This window comes from Nannospalax galili, unplaced genomic scaffold, assembly GCF_000622305.1.
Source record: "Nannospalax galili isolate Female #2095 unplaced genomic scaffold, S.galili_v1.0 scaffold717, whole genome shotgun sequence".
Classification (NCBI taxonomy): Eukaryota; Metazoa; Chordata; class Mammalia; order Rodentia; family Spalacidae; genus Nannospalax; species Nannospalax galili.
In genome coordinates, this window is record NW_008339763.1 from 815963 (window position 1) to 831491 (window position 15529).

The 15529-nt window shown below is 50.5% G+C and overlaps 2 protein-coding genes across 4 annotated transcripts; both read right to left on the minus strand.

Annotated features, from left to right (window-relative positions):
• Nucleotides 1-8654: 8654 nt before the first annotated feature.
• Gpaa1 (glycosylphosphatidylinositol anchor attachment 1) lies at nucleotides 8655-12433 on the minus strand. 3 transcript variants are annotated; one of them, XM_029564205.1, is made up of 12 exons: nucleotides 12237-12433; nucleotides 11794-11973; nucleotides 11606-11717; nucleotides 11309-11456; nucleotides 11131-11232; nucleotides 10855-11051; nucleotides 10609-10781; nucleotides 10313-10466; nucleotides 10045-10140; nucleotides 9703-9893; nucleotides 9448-9618; nucleotides 8655-9330 (listed from the first exon to the last, which is right to left on the minus strand). In XM_029564205.1, the coding sequence occupies exons 1-12, from the start codon at nucleotides 12308-12310 to the stop codon at nucleotides 9087-9089; spliced, it is 1842 nt and encodes a 613-aa protein (XP_029420065.1). In that variant the 5' UTR covers nucleotides 12311-12433; the 3' UTR covers nucleotides 8655-9086. The 3 variants fall into 3 exon arrangements, with proteins under 3 accessions (XP_029420065.1, XP_017654034.1, XP_008832690.1); XM_017798545.2 differs by having other exon boundaries at nucleotides 10585-10739; nucleotides 12237-12424; XM_008834468.2 differs by having other exon boundaries at nucleotides 10585-10781; nucleotides 12237-12420.
• Nucleotides 12434-13305: 872 nt separating this feature from the next.
• Exosc4 (exosome component 4) lies at nucleotides 13306-15226 on the minus strand. Its single transcript, XM_008834469.2, has 3 exons — nucleotides 15025-15226; nucleotides 13828-14034; nucleotides 13306-13713 (listed from the first exon to the last, which is right to left on the minus strand). Exons 1-3 carry the CDS (start codon nucleotides 15193-15195, stop codon nucleotides 13354-13356), a joined length of 738 nt encoding a protein of 245 aa, XP_008832691.1. The 5' UTR covers nucleotides 15196-15226; the 3' UTR covers nucleotides 13306-13353.
• Between the last annotated feature and the right edge of the window lie 303 nt (nucleotides 15227-15529).

Genomic DNA, 15529 nt, shown 5'->3' on the forward strand with positions numbered 1-15529 from the left:
GGAAGAGGCCCCAAGGCCTCCTGGGGACTGCACTGAGGAGCTGTGTTGGTCCCAGAGAGAGGCCTGTGGGTAGGAGAGAGCATAATTTTTTTTTTAAGGTAAAATCATTCACTGGTTGTTCCTTTCTTGGTAAAATCAGAAAATGGTGGGCTAGCACATCATGGGAGGCTGTGGTTGCTATTGGTATGTCAGCATCACATTCCATAGCAGGGGGTAGTTTTGTATCTTCCAATGCAAAGCATGCTAAATGGCAAATTTGGAGTCTTAGTCATGCATTTAATATTTCATGAATTTTTTAATCTTTTAAAATATTTTATGTGTATGTGTGAATGCCTGCATGCATGTGCACTACATGTGTGCAGTGCCAATGGGGACAAGAAAAGGGCATCAGGTCCCTTGAAACTGGAGTTACAGAGAGTTACTAGCAACCATGTGGGTGCTGAGACCCAAACCCAGGTCCTCTGCAAGAGCAGCAAGTACTATTAACTGCTGAGCCATCTCCCTACCCTGTGTTTTGAATATTTAAAATTACTTTTAGTGCTATGGTTTTAATAGAACTGCCTTTCTTTTCTTTCTTTCTTTCTTTTTTTTTTTTTTTGCTTTGTTTTTGCTTTTTGTTTTTTGAGACAGGGTCTCACAATGTAGCCCTGGCTGGCCAGGAACTCAGAGATCCTTCTGATTCTGCCTCCCCAGTGCTGAGATGAAAAGTGTGTGATACTATGACAGGCATTAGAACCATTTCTTGTTTTTTAATATTTTATTTATTATTTTTATTTTATGTGTATGTGTGTATTGCCTGCATGTAGGTAAGTGCACCCATGTCATGCAATGCCCACAGAAGACAGAAGAGGCCGTCGGATCTCCTGGAACTGGAGTTACAGACAGTTGTTAGCTGCCATGTGGGTGCTGAGATTCGAACCTGGGTCTTCTGCAGGAACAGCCAGTTCTTAACCGCTGAGCCATCTCTCCAGCCCCTAGAACTATTTCTTTAAAAAAACAATTACTTGGTCAGAACTGTGTGCCCTGTCAAAACTGTGTGCCCTGTCAAAACTGTGTGCCCTCTGTAATATCTATGGTTATCGGTGGTTCAGTTTTCCTAACAGTTTTGATAATGTGCTATGAAAGATCCAAAATTTGAATATGTAGTTTATGTGATGTAAAATTGTGACTCAGTGGAAGTAAAGGATATCAGTATTTGACCACATTGTTACATGAGATCCTCTGAAGGACAATTTACCACCAAGTTTGAAGCTGGAATATCACTGGAATGACTGTTTTTAAAAGAAACACAATATGCCAGTTGTGATGGCACATGTGAAAACTTGAATCTACACATTTGGCAGGGGAGATTTAAACTCAAGAAAAAAATTAAAAGAGCCATGCCCAGTCACATAAAAACTTGGGGGGGGTTGCTGGAGAGATGGCTCAGCAGTTAAGAGCACTGGCTGCCCTTAGAGAGTACCTGAGTTCAATTCCCAGCATGCACATGGAGGCTAACAGTGTCCGTAACTCCAGTTCTGGAGGGATCCAACACCCTCTTCTGACCTCTGTGGGCATTGTACAATGTGGGTGCACTTACACACATGCAGGCAATACGTTCATATACATAAAATATTAAAAAATAAAAACTTGCTGGGAGAGGTCTGATGTGGTGGTGCATGCCTTTAATCTCAGCACTCAGGAGGCAGAGGCAGGTGGTTGAGGCCAGCCTGGTCTATATAGTTAGTATTTCAGGTCAGCTAGAGCTATATAATGATACCCTGTCTATAAATATATAAATAAACAGAAACCCCAACAACAACAAAAAATTATTGGGAGACAAAAACAAAGAATTTTGAAAGCTACAAGAAAGGAATGACTTCACATCAGTGACTTTAAAAAATATATTTTCTAGCTGGATGTGGTGGCTCATGTCTGTCGTCCCAGCACTTGGGAGGCAGAGGCAGGCAGATCTCTGTGAGTTCAAGGCTAGCCTGGTCTACATAGTTCCAGGACAGCTGGTGCTACAGGGAGACCCTGCTTCAAAAAGACAAAAAATATATTTATTTTCTTTATTATTTTTATGTGCATGAGTGTATTCCCTGCATGCATGTAAGTGCACCCATGTGATACAGTGTCCATGGAGGTTAGAAGAGGGTGTCAGATCCCCTGGAACTGGAGTTAAGGAAGGTTGTTAGTCACCATGTAGGTTCTGGGACCCGAACTCAGGTCCTCTGCAAGAGCAGCCAGTGCTCTTAACCGCTGAGCCATCTCTCCAATCCCAACATCAGGGACTTTTAACAAAAACAAAATGTTTCTCATCTGAAACCACAGAGGCCAGGAGGCTGTGGAATGGGTTATATGATGAGATTCAGGCCATGGCTAGATGCTTGGCATGGTGGGGTATATTTGTAATCCTTGTACTGGAACCCTATGGTTAACCAGCCAGTCTAGCCTGGTTGGTGTGCTTCAGACCTATGAGACATGTCTCAAAGGAGGTGGGCCACCTTTCTAAGGATGACACGTGAGGTTATCTTCTGGCTTCCGTGTATACACACACACACACACACACACACACACACACACCTGCACATATACCTGCACATGCATATGCACTTGAACATTAAAAAAAAACAACAACAACAAACAAAGCCAGGTGTGGTGGTGCACGCCTTTAATCCCAGCACTCAGGGAGGCAGAGGCAGGCAGATCTCTGTGAGTTCAAGGCTAGCCTGGTCTACATAGTGAGTTCCAGGACAGCTGGGGCTACAGGGAGACCCTGTCTCAAAAAGACCAAAAAAAATTCCCAACTTTTAAAATTCAGAAAAATAAGGCTCACTCACTTGTGTAAGTCCAGACTCTGACAGGTGAGGGAGGGAGGAGCACTGCAAAGACTTCAAGGCCAGGCTGGGTTACATATAACAACAAAGAAGGGCCAGTGAGATGGTTCATAGGTTAGGGCATCTGCCACCAACCCTGAAGATCTGAGTTAGATCCCTGGAGCCCACATGATAGAAGGAGAGAACTGACTCCTACAGGTTTTCCTCTGACCTCCACATATGTGGCATGGCATGCATGTGTGCCCATGCACACACACAGAGGAAAATTAATAAAAAAGAAAAGGAACAAAGATGTATGACTTAGCAAATACATCTAAAAATCCTACTATATTAGTAATTACATTGAGTATAAGTAGACTAAAATAATTAAAGACAAAGACTGGCAATAATGTGCAAAAAAAAAATCATGACCCAACTATATGGTGTCTATTAAAAGACATATTTCAGATTTCTAGGCACAAATAGGCAGGAAGCAAAAAATTGGTGGGGAACATACCATGCTATCAAAGAACAAAGCTCAAACATGGCTATAATGGCTACAAGGAATCAAAACTGTGTGCTACTGATGTAAGGACAGACAAATAGATCATTGAAATATAATTGAGCATCTTGAAACAAAATCTATAATGATGTATCTATTGCAAATTGATGTTCAACAAGTATGCTTAGAACAGTAGGGGAAGAATAGTGTTTTCAACAAATGAACCAGACCTACTGGTATAGGCCTGTAATCCCAGCACCTAAGCAGGCACTAGGGTGGCAAATTCAAGGCCTATTTGGGCTATAAAGTAAGTCCACAACCAGCCTAAGCAATTTAGCGAGACCCTGACTCAAAATAAGTAAAAAGCATGTGTGAGTGCCTAGGTTCAGTCCCTTGAATTCCTCCCCACTGCCCAACCAAAAAAATGTTGGCAAAACCTGATACTCACATGCAAAATAATATGTCAGCTGATATCTCACACTATTTACAACAATTAAGCAGTTAGTACCAGGTATGATAGTCCACTTTGGAAGGAGACAGAATTTCAGGAGTTCATGGCCAGCTTAGATATAGGAGAACCTATCAAAACAAAATAAGCCAATGAGATGGCTCAGCCAGCAAAAGTGCTTGCTGTGAAAACCTGGTAACATCCATGAATCCCACTGTGGAAGGAGAGAACCAGCTCTTAAAACTTGTTCTCCGGCCTCCACATGTACTCTGTGGCACTTGCACATGTGTGCACTCACACATACACCATTCATACACAATAATAAAGAGTTTAAAGTTAACTGAAAATTTATCAAAAGCCCAATTTTAATTTTTTGTTTGTTTTTTTTGAGACAGGGTCTCCCTGTGGCCCCAGCTGGATTAGAACTCACACTATGTTAAACCAGGCTGGCCTTGATCTCATGGAGATCCACCTGCCCCTGCTTCACAAGTGCCAGGATTAAAGGTGTGTACCACCATGCCTGGCCCAATTTTAATTTTTTTTGTTTGTTTTTGTCTTTTTGAGACAGGGTCTCCCTGTAGCCCCAGCTGACCTGAACTCACTATGTAGACCAGGCTGGCCTTGAACTCACGGTGATCTGCCTCCCTCTGCCTCCCGAGTGCTGGGACTAAAGGTGTGTGTCACCATGCCCAGCTCCATTTTAATTTTTAACTAGGTTTTTATTTTATCTGGGGGGGGGGTATGCCCATGCCATAGCAAGTGTGTGGCAGTCAGAGGACAACTTGCAGGAGTTCATTCTCCCCTTCCACCATGTGGGTCACAGGGATCAAACTCAGATCATCAGGCTTGGTGGCAATAGGCACCTTTACCTACTGAGCCATCTTACCAATCCCCAAAGTCCTAAGTATAAAACCATAAAACTCATAATCAAACACAAATCTTTATGACCTTGGATCAGGCAATGTGCGCTGGACAGATTTAGTTGTCAACTTGACACACCTGGGTTGAGCGAGCCTCAGTTGGAGAATTGCCTCCATTGGGCTGGCCTGTGGCCATGTCTGTGGGGTATTTTCTTGATTGTTGATTGATGTGGGAGGGCCCACCCACTGTGGATGGTGCCACCCCTGGGCAGGTGGTCCTGTGTTGTACAAAAAAGCAGGTTGAGCATGGGCCAGGGGAGTAAGCCAGTAAGCAGCGTTCCTCCATGGTCTGTGCTTTAGCTTCTGCCTCCAGGTTCCTGCTGAGTTCCTTGAGCTCCCTGATGAATGTGACCCAGGAGATGTAAGCCAAATAAACCCTTTCCTCCCCAAGTTGGTATTGGTCAGAGTGTTCTGTCACAGCAATAGAGAAGCAAACTAGAACACAATGGTTTCTTAGATATGGCACCAGAAAAACAAATAACCAAATAAACACTAATAAATGGAACTTCTTTAAAATTAAATTATTTTTCTTGCAGCAAAGAACACTGTGACAAAGAGAAAAAGACAAAAAAAAGAGCAATGTGTCACCATTTTTTTTATGGGCAAAGGACTCCTTTGAGGTATATGTTCCCCAGGTAGGCTTCTTGGGACACCCATATAGGGACATTTGGAAAAGCATGGGTTCCTTGTAGTGAAGAGCTGAGTCAAGGTGTTGAAGGTCAAAGTGGAAGCACAGGAAACCAAAGATAAGCCAGAGGACTGCCGAGAGGTGTGCTCAGGACTGCAATGGCCACATCATGTCCAGAAACAGCACTTCAGAACTCTCCACCCTGCCCTCCAGCTCTTCTAGTCTCTCTGCCTCTTCATCTACGATATTCTGTGGATGTTAGAATCAAAATGCTGTTTCCCTATCATCTCGCTTTGTTTAGTGCTCCTCCCACAGTGCATCATTTCAGGATTCTGTCATCTTACATGCTGGTCCCTGTGCCTGGAATGTCTTTCCCATGTTCATCTAGTGAACCTCTACCTGCTTCCTATGAGCCAGCTCTGGATACTTTCTCTTATTTTATTTAAAAAAAAAGAAAGCAAGGCGTGGTAGCGCATGCCTTTAATCCCAGTACTCGAGGCACAGGCAGATGGATCTCTGTGAGTTCAAAGCCAGCCTGGTCTACATAGTGAGTTCCAGGCCAGCTGGGGCTACAGGGAGATCCTGTCTCAAAAAGTAAAAACAAACAAAAGGTCTAGTATACAGAATCTATAAAGAATGCTTACAACTTAATAAAAAGAGAAACCAAGGGGAAATGGGTTAGACAGCTCAGGGACTGACTGCTTTACTACTGCTAAAATGGGAAACGCTCCAGTATGATCTGGAGATTTAAAAATGTACACCAAGCCAGGCGTGGTGGCTCACGCCTTTGATCCCAGCACTTGGGAGGCAGAGGCAGGCAGATCTTTGTAAGTTCAAGGCCAGCCTGGTCTACATAGTGAGTTCCAGGACATCTGGGGCTACAGGAAGACCCTGTCTCAAAAAGACAAAGAAAATGTACACCAGAAAAATGCAGATTGCTGTTGAGCATATGAAAAGATGCTCAATGTCACTGAACATTAGGAAAATACAAGCCAAAACCTGGAGGCAGGACTTCACACCCAGTAGGCTAATTGTGAGTAACAAGACAGACAATAGCAAGTGTTAATGTGTGAAGAAATTGGAGTCTTCATCATGCATTTCTGGTGGGAATGTAAAATGGTTTTAACTGCTTTGAAAAACAGTTTGGCAGTTCTTTGTACTATTAAACACAAGTTACAGTATATGACCCAGTGTTACTTGACAGACTATTGCTGGAAAGATGCAACATGTCTGCTCACTCCCAAAAGCAAACCCATGAGAGACCAAAGTAACGATTGCACCAAAGTTCAATTTGGTGGACCAGTGAGTTTTTATTGGGGTCACTGACAGGATGGGTGAGGGGTTACTTATAAGAGTGGGAACAACTCAAATGCAGCAGCTTTACCAAAAAGCCAAGAGCCCAGTAGGAGTGATAACTCATGAAAGCTTCATCCTCAGTGCTGTCTGCACTTGTTATTAGGTCCGAGAATCTCTTCGAAGTTCAGCTGGCCAGAGTCTGCTCCTTTAGTAGTTGTTTGCACAGGCCATGGAGGAATGCTGCTTACTGGTTTGCTCCCCTGGCCCATGCTTAACCTCCTTTCTTTCTGGATTTTTTTTTTTTTTTTTTTTTTTTTTTTTTGATAAGCTCAGTGAGGTGGGGATGGAGCTTCTGTGTCTTCTGAGGGAGGACAATAGTAATTTGACCATAAATCCGTTCCAAAGTCCCCAAAGCTGTAAAACCTGAAAGCTGACGAGCCCCAGCTGTCCTGGAACTCACTATGTAGACCAGGCTGGCCTTGAACTCACAGAGATCTGCCTGCCTCTGCCTCCCGAGTGCTGGGACTGAAGGCGTGCAGCACCACGCCTGGCTCAACCTCCTTTCTTATACAATACAGGACCACCTGCCTCTGTCTGCAGTCACCACACCTAGTTACCCCACATTTAACAAAATTAGTGAAAATCAGGATGAAGTCTTACAGCCCCAACAAATCAGTTCATTCCATGGTTCCTTAACGCTCACATAGAAAAAAAAGCCCTCAGTATGTTCACATGCGAGAGGGTCATTTAGTCTTCGTACCACTTGCTTGTTCCCTGTGTTTCCATGTTTTAAGGGACTGCTGAAGTTCTGTTACAGACAGCTGAAGCCAAAGCCCATCCAAATGCAGTTTTGTACCAGGGCAGCTGGGTGACTAAGGGGTGTGTGGGCATGTGTGCATGCGTAACACATAGGAGTTGGTATTTCCTAGGGCACTAAGATAGGAAACCAGCAAGGCTGGGGTGGTGGCCAGAGGGCCAAATACAGGCAAGCCAATGGCAAGATTAGGTGCCACAGTGGGCTCCCACATATTCCATGCTGAATATAGCCCATAGACTCTTCCCCAGGTGGATCAGCAGTTTCTTCTGGAGACCCCCCCAAAAACTGTTTTTGAGACAGGGTCTGTGTAGCCCTGGCTGACCTGACACTTTCTATGTAGACCAGGCTGGCCTTTAACTTACCTGCTTGCCTCTGAGTGTAAGCAATAGATGTGGATCACCACACCCAATGAGAGAAACTGAGGGGCAGAACATGTGCCCTCAGGGCCAAGGGAAGCCATGCACGGGAAGACAAGCCTAAGTGGTACCAGAGGTTCCTCTGGCACTGAGTTGATCCAATGGCTCCTGTGGCCTCTGCAGGCAGGGTAGTTGTGTGTCTACCACTGAAGCCCCTACAGAGCAGTGTAGACACCAGCCCAGCCCTGCTGTTTTTACCTCAGTGCCTTTGGCCAAGGAACTGGTGCCTTCCCATAATTATCTCTAGCCTCACCAAGGTTTCCGACATGGTCCTGGCATCACCCAGAGCTACACTTTGCTTCTCCCATGAAGGGCACCGTAACCTACTTCTGTCTGTGCAGGCTGTCAGTGTCCTCTCAGCCCCCATGGTCAGTTTCTAGGTACTGACAGGGCTTCAAGTACCTCCTCTTCCCACAATGCTGTGTTGTCTCTGGTGAGCACCTTACCTGGGCTGGTGCTCTTCTAAACAAACTGATCCTAGTGTTCCATTTTTTTTTTTTAATTTTTATTTTATGTGTATGCATATATAAGTGCAACCGTGTTGTGCAATGCCTACATTGGTCAGAAGAGGCTGTCAGATCCCCCGGGACTGGAGTTACAGTTGTGAGCTGCCATGTGGGCACTGGGATTCAAACCTGGGTCTTCTGCAAGATCAACCACTGTTCTTCACCACTGAGCCATCTCTCCAGCCCCTCCTCCCATTTCTTAAAAAGTCCAGACCAGAGTTCTGGCCTTGGCTGGACCCATGGCCCAAAACCCTGAGCCTCCTCTGTAGGATTCGTGCTCTTTGGTTCTCTTCACCCAGCCCTGAGAACAGTGCTGTATGTTGTCTCTGGGTGCCTCAGCTCTTGTCAGGCCCTCAAGCCTTGGCTGTACATTATTTCATTCCCAGAATCATTTCTAGCACAGCCCTGGACAGCTGCACATGGGGGTCCCTGGGCCTGACCACCCTCTAGGGCTGAGTATTCAGGTTGAGCTAGGTCTGCAACTTGCCCCTTCACGGGGTCCACCTGAGGCCCTCCTCCAGATGCTGATGGGGCCAGGCCACTTCTGCCAGCAGGAGAGAGGCATCTGAGCAGTTCCTTCAGAAAGCTGAGCAGGAATGTCCATGACTGGAGCTCTGAGAGTGGACAGTAGCCAGGATCCCAAAGAACAGGAACAGCACTTGTTTATTCCTCAGGAGGTAGAACACAGGCTTGGGGATCCCAGCCCCACAGGCTTGGGGATCCTTGCCCCAACCTACATGCCCAGGCAGCAGACTTCACTTCCAGAAGAGCACATTCCAGAAGAGCAGCCAGCAGGGGTACAGGCCCAAGGCCAGTAATGGAAAGAGCAGGGCACCATAGGTGTGATGCTCCAGTACACCCTGGGCCAATGCTGTCAGGAAGAGCTGCCAGCCCTCGGCCAGTGACAGGGGTACTTCCTGCAGCTCCCGCCACAGGAACAGGCTACCCAGGAGTATGGCTGCAGGGCTTGTCAGCATCAGCAGGGCAGCATAGAATGGCCTGGGTGGAAGGGAAACATTAAGAGTATGCACCATGGGGGGGTTCCAAGGACTGAATGAGGACAGGTTCTGATGAGGGGCATAGACATTGGTAGGGAGGAGGCTGACCAGCACATACCGGGGTCCGTGAGGACTGGTGAGTGCAGCAGCAGGAACCATGGTGGCGGCCAGCAAGAAACCCAATGAGAAATTGGTGAGCGCAATGCAGCCCAGCTGCAGTGCTAAGTAGATCAGGGCCACCAGTTTCAATGCCATCCAGCCTCTGTCTGGGGCCTGTGAGCTTACCACGCTGCATGGTGAGAGATGTATGGCCAGTTCAGAAGATGTCTAGTATCCAGGGGGTCCATCCTACCTGCCCAGATCAGCTGCTCACCGGTGGGTATTGTGCGGAAGGGCTAGGCCAGCTACGTAAATTGCCAGTAGTGTCAACACCACAGCCTCAGCTTCAGCCACTGGAAAGTGCTGGACAGCTACATGTTGGCCCAGCACAGGCAGGATGTAGAGGGCCAAGCCCATGGCCTGAGAGATCAGTACAGGTGCTAGAAGTGAGGCCAGGCTTACACCCTGCAAAGTAGATGGGCACCTGGAGTTAGGCCCTAGGTATAGGGGAGCCCCAAAGACCCAGACTACCACCAGCTGAAGCTAAGGACAACAGAAGGCACTACTAGGGACCCTAGAAACCCAGTCCAAGGGTGGTAGAGGATGGCATCATCACCTGTGCTCCTGGAAGTGGGGGCCCAGGGTTTGGGCTTCCCCCAGCCTCCTGAGGGGACACTCCAACCTCGTGTAGCTGCATCCACAGCTCCAGAGCATGGTCCAAGTCAAGGACCCCAACACAACACGGGAGAAGATCTGCCAGGTGGGTGAGCAAGGGCTCACCCCCTAACCCCCATACCAGGGTGGAGGACTGTCCCCAGGCTAGAGCTGAGGGCACCCTGGGCTGGCCACAAGTGGGCAGTAGTAGGGTGGCAGGTAGAGGATATCTTGAGTCCAAGGACCAGGAGCAAGAAGCCAGTGGCAGGCATGTAGACACCGATGGAGACGAACCGGGAGAGGGCGGGCAGCAGGTAGAGAAAGAAGGACTGGTGCAGGCGCTCTAGGAGGTGGTTGAGCTTGCGGAACATACCCTCTAGGGCCCTGTGAGGAGCACAACCAGGCCAGGTCAGCCACACCCCTCCTCCCACCAGCCCCTCCCTCCCACCAACCCCTCCCTCCCATCAGCTGGGTACTATCTGCGTGTGTTGAGACTACTCACTTGCCCACCGTCACCAAGTCATACTTGTACTGGCGGAAGCTATTGATGCCACGTAGGGTCAGGGCCTCCACTCGGTAGCGCAAGAAAAGGCCATGAGGGCCATGAGGTCGGCCAGAGGCCTGCCGCAGCACCATGAGCAGAAGCGTCTGCAGGCCCTGCAATGGTCCATCTAGTGACGTCCAGTCTTGGGGCTGCAGCTTTGGAAGCATGGGGACAGGATCAGATTTATCCCTTACTACAGGTCCCGTGCTCCCAAGCAGGTAGTCGCACCTTGCCCTGAAGTGTACACAGCAGCCCCCCTTTCTGGCAGAAGGTCTGGAAGAGGTTGAGCAGATCAAGGTTGGGCAGCTGACCATTGAGTCCCTCTACAGTCACATCTAGGCTGGTGACCACATCACTGTTCAGCTCCAGGGCCACAGCTGCCTGGATGGCTCCAGCCCTGCCTTGCAGGGGAGATGACTGCATGCCTGTAGGGGCAAACAGATGAGCACTAGCTGGGGTACTGGTGAGCACAGCTGAGCTGAGAGACACCACAGCAACACTTACCTGTGACATTAACATCGTGGTAGGCTTCAAGCCAAGCCTCAGTGCCCATAAGATCGTGTTCTGTTACCAGGAAGATGATATCTTTGGCCCAGTAAATCTGCCCTGGAGGCCAGAGGCAGGGTCAGCAGGGCCTGGAGCATTGGGCAAACCCTTCCTACCCAGAGCTCCAGAGCCTCACCTCGGAAATGGGCAGCAAGTGCCAGCAGCAGCCCCACAGCCTGACTATTGGTGGAGTCTGGGCCACAGGGTACAGTGAGTACCAGAGACTCGGTGCTGGCAGCTCGTGGAGCCCTCAGGATGCCATACACATTGGTCCCTGACACCATCTGCAGCGCAATTGCACCATCAGAGCTGTCCCCCATCATCCCTCCCAATGGGTTCCTTGGGCCCAGGGCACTTCTCCAACAAGACACCCAGACCAGGCCACCCTTCTGGGGTGATTTTCTGTCCCAAGCCCACCCCTTTCCCTCCATACAAAGCGCTCGTGGGTCTCATCCGGGAAGGGCAGCTTCCGGGAGAAACTCTGCGTGTAGACCTCCAGCCCTACTGACCGCATCATCCGCTCCAGCCAGGCCACCGGCAGAGCCCTGGACACAAAGTCAGCCCTGAGCAGAGCTCCCCGGCCCCGCCCCTGGCTCTCCCAGCCCACCGTTCGTCGCTCACCGCGACTTCCTCTGGTGGGCCGCGAAGTCCCGGGCAAAGCCCTGGGCACGGTCTCCGCCCACAAACTGCTCCTCCACCATGGTGGAGCCCATGGCGTTCTCCGACATGTAGGTGCGCTGGGTCAGTGGCGGGAAGGCCAGCGCCAGGAACCAGGCGATGCCAGCCACGTAGCTCAGTACACTGCGAGGACAGGACCCGGGGTTAGCCCAACCCCGGACGCCGGCTCTGGTGACCTCCCGTTGCGCCAGGGGTCGTGCAGGTCTGAGAGACCAGACCCCAGCGGCGGCCTCAGGGATGGTTGGGATCGGAGCACCGAGCTCGGCTCCAAGTGACCCCAGCCCCAGCATGAGGATGGGTGGGGACCAGAGTACTGAGTTCCGGCCCGAGGGACGCCGGCGGGGAGGACCTAGTTCTGGAAAGCAGCACCGCGCCCCCGCCCTCACCAGAGCGGCGTGTTGAGCCGCAGGACGATGCGGGCGAGCGCGCGCCGGCGCACCGGGTCCGACAAAAGACCCATGGCCCGGCTGCTTCGCTCCCGCCGACACCGGAGGCTTCGGACCGCACGGTAGCTGTCGGACTCCACGCCCCGCCCCCGCCTGCACTTCCGGTCCCAGCGTGCGTCGCGCCCCCAGCAACGAGCCACAGCTGCGCATGCCCACAGTGCAGATGTCCGGCTGGGAAGCTGGAGGACGCTGCTGGCCGAGGCGTGCTCGACTTACGAGCAGCCACAGTGCTCCGGTTGGACGATTCTCAGGAGCGGGCAGGCAAGTGAGTGCAGGACCGGGTCCACGACGTGACCTCAGATGCCTGACTGCGCTGTGGTATGACATGAGGGCTTCGGTGAACTGAGGAGCAGCTGTTGAGTCATTCCTATGGATCTCAACTACTTTCAAGGACAGTGCATCTGATTGGAGTCTCGTGAGTGCTGGGTTCGGAATCAGTGTCATCGACGTCATATGTAAGAATGCCTGAAGATGGTATGTTACTACTAGCCAGAACAGGGTTCAGTGGAGCTGGGGTGAATGAGTACAAAGTGGGGAGCACTGCTCTTGTTCAGCCACAAGGCCACTGGCATAGTAGGGGAGTTGGTGGCTGGACAGGGTGGATGAGGGGATTGGTTTAAAAGGGTGTAGAGGTAAGGGCCAGAGCTAAGGAGAGAGGACCAAACAACAAGGGTTTGTTGTCCTTTTAGGGCCCAAGGTACACGGCAGAAAAGACCAAGGACATTCCAGGGGAAGTGGGGCATTGGCCTAAGTCATGACCTTGATTTCTATGGTGGGGTACCCATAGCCACCTGGGTTTATCTTGGCCTTCTGCTCAGGTCCCAGATGGGCAGGGTGAGCTTGGCAAATTCATAAGTCTTGCACCCTCTTGCTCTTTCCCCCTACCCACCACCTCCACTTTCTTGTCAGAGTTTAATACTGAAGCTCCATGTTTATGTGTAGCATTGACTCCCATCATCCCAGGAAGCCAGCACCAGGCTCGACTCTGAAAGTTCTGTACAGTAAGGTGTATTGAGTAGAGAGGCAGGCCTTTATTCGGCATATGGGTATTTGGCATTCAGTCCCCCAGCAAGATGGAGGCCTCCTGTACATGTTGCCGGACCACTTGATCCAGCAGGGTGTGTACATCTCGGGCAGCCTGGGCCGCAGCCTCTAGCACCTGCTCCAAGTGGTCTTCATGCAGCCGGGCATCCATCTCAAGCAATGCTATCTGGCCTGAGGCTGGTAGCAGGGCTAACGCTAACTGGGGCCCTCCAGCTGCTTCCTCCACATGGCTGAGATCTGCCAGGGCTGTGCCATCCACAAAGCCCGCAGAACAGGCACATACAAAGTCCCGCATAGGTATCCCAGCATCCATCACTGCCAGTGTGGCTGCATTCACACATGCTGCATAGGTCCCACCATCTGCCTGCAGCACCTGCAGGAGCATCAGAACATCAGATGGACATCTCACCTCCTGGACATCTCACCTCTAGCACCTCAGCTTCCCTTACACCCTACCATCCTGGGGTTGGGGCAGCAGGAAGCTTACTTGCACATAGATGTCAATCTGAGAGCGTGGGTGCAGCTTTGTGAGGATGGCTGCCTCGAAGGTCTGCCGTAGTTGCAGCCCCATCTCACAGGACTTCCGGTCCCCATGTGGTCGTCGCTTACGCTCACCTGTGCTGAAAGTTGCTGAACTATACTGACAGTTCACCAGGGCCCGGTCAGGCAGGGCTCGAGATCGGGAACCCCGGATCTGGGGGAGAAAGAACACATGAGCCAGACCTGCACCTCCTAGGTCACACTCAGTGCTCTGTGGCTCAGTTTTCCTCATGTTCCTCCAATGCCTGAGAGGGGCCATTTTTCAGTCTAAGCCCCATCAATCACCTTTGGCATGCAAATCCTTGTTCCACAGTTGCTCCATTTCCTCCCAGTGCTGGATAACTTTAATTGTCAACTTGACACATCTGAGTAGAGGGAGCCTCAATTGGGGAATTCACTCCATTGGACTGGCCTCTGGTCATGTCTATGGGGCATCTTCTTGATTGTTGAATGATGTGGGAGGGCCCAGCCACCCCTGGGCAGGTGGTCCTATATGGTATAAGGCAGGTTGCACACTGGCCAGGGGAGCAAGCCAGTAGGCAGCGTTCTACCATGGCCTGTGCTTCAGCTCCTGCCTCCAGGTTCCTGCCCTGAGTTCCTGCCTTGGGCTCCCTCAGTGATGAACTGTAACTCAGGAGATGTGAGCCAATAAAACCCTCTCCTCCCCAAGTTGGTACTGGTCAGAGTGTTTTGTCACAATAATCAAAGGCTAACTAGAATACTCCCTAACCTCCACATCATGGCCACAGTATATTCACAAACATTTGGTCTGATTGTGTCACCTGACACATTTTACTTACCTGTCAGAGGTTTCCCATCATATATGAAAGAAAATCTGAAATGATCTCCCTGGTCTTCAAAACCCTGAGTCCCCACCTCCCTGGTAACCCCTCAATTTCATTTCAATTACGGCCCCATTACCTATCAGTAAGTAGTCCGCCTGTCCTAGACCAGGCATCCTGGCACCTTCCACCTAGGAAGCTGGGCTCCCATAGACTGTGCCAAGCAAGGTTTTTAAAATGGGCTTTGAGACACAGCAATAAGGACCGCCGGTTTCATGCAAGTCCCAGTCCCGAGTAGTTTATGTGACGACAAAGACTAATAAGATGGATATAGTGTTGTGCCCGCCCCGCCGCTTACTCGCCTCGTGAGGCCCGTAGACCACCGCCAGCGCCTTGGTGTTGCCTTGCTCGATGTAAGCAGAGCCATCGGCCTGTGCAAACACGCCCATCCGCGCCTGGATCTTGCGCAGCTCCCCGGCGCGCCGTCCGTCTATTCGGTATCCCTGATCCGACAGGAGTTCCAGCCCGGCCATGATGCCTGCTCTAGGCTCGGTGTACCGGAGAAGGCCCTCTTCCGGTCTCAGGGAACTACGATTCCCGGCTTCCCCATCAACAACTTCCGTCGGCCAGGCCCCTTCCGATCTCGGCTTCCCCCGCCTCCAGATCTACGGCTTCCGGCGGTCTGTCCCCTTCCGGCGTCGGTCAGGCCCCTTCCGGTGTGAGAAGTACGGTTCACGGGGCCCTTGGCCACCCAGATGGAAGCCTTACGTCCTTCCTGCCGTTATGGTGTCCGGCTTCCTCCACTTCCGGATTGGAGACGGAAGGCCTGATTCGCACCGGCTTTTGCAGCCTTCCGCGGTCGCCCCT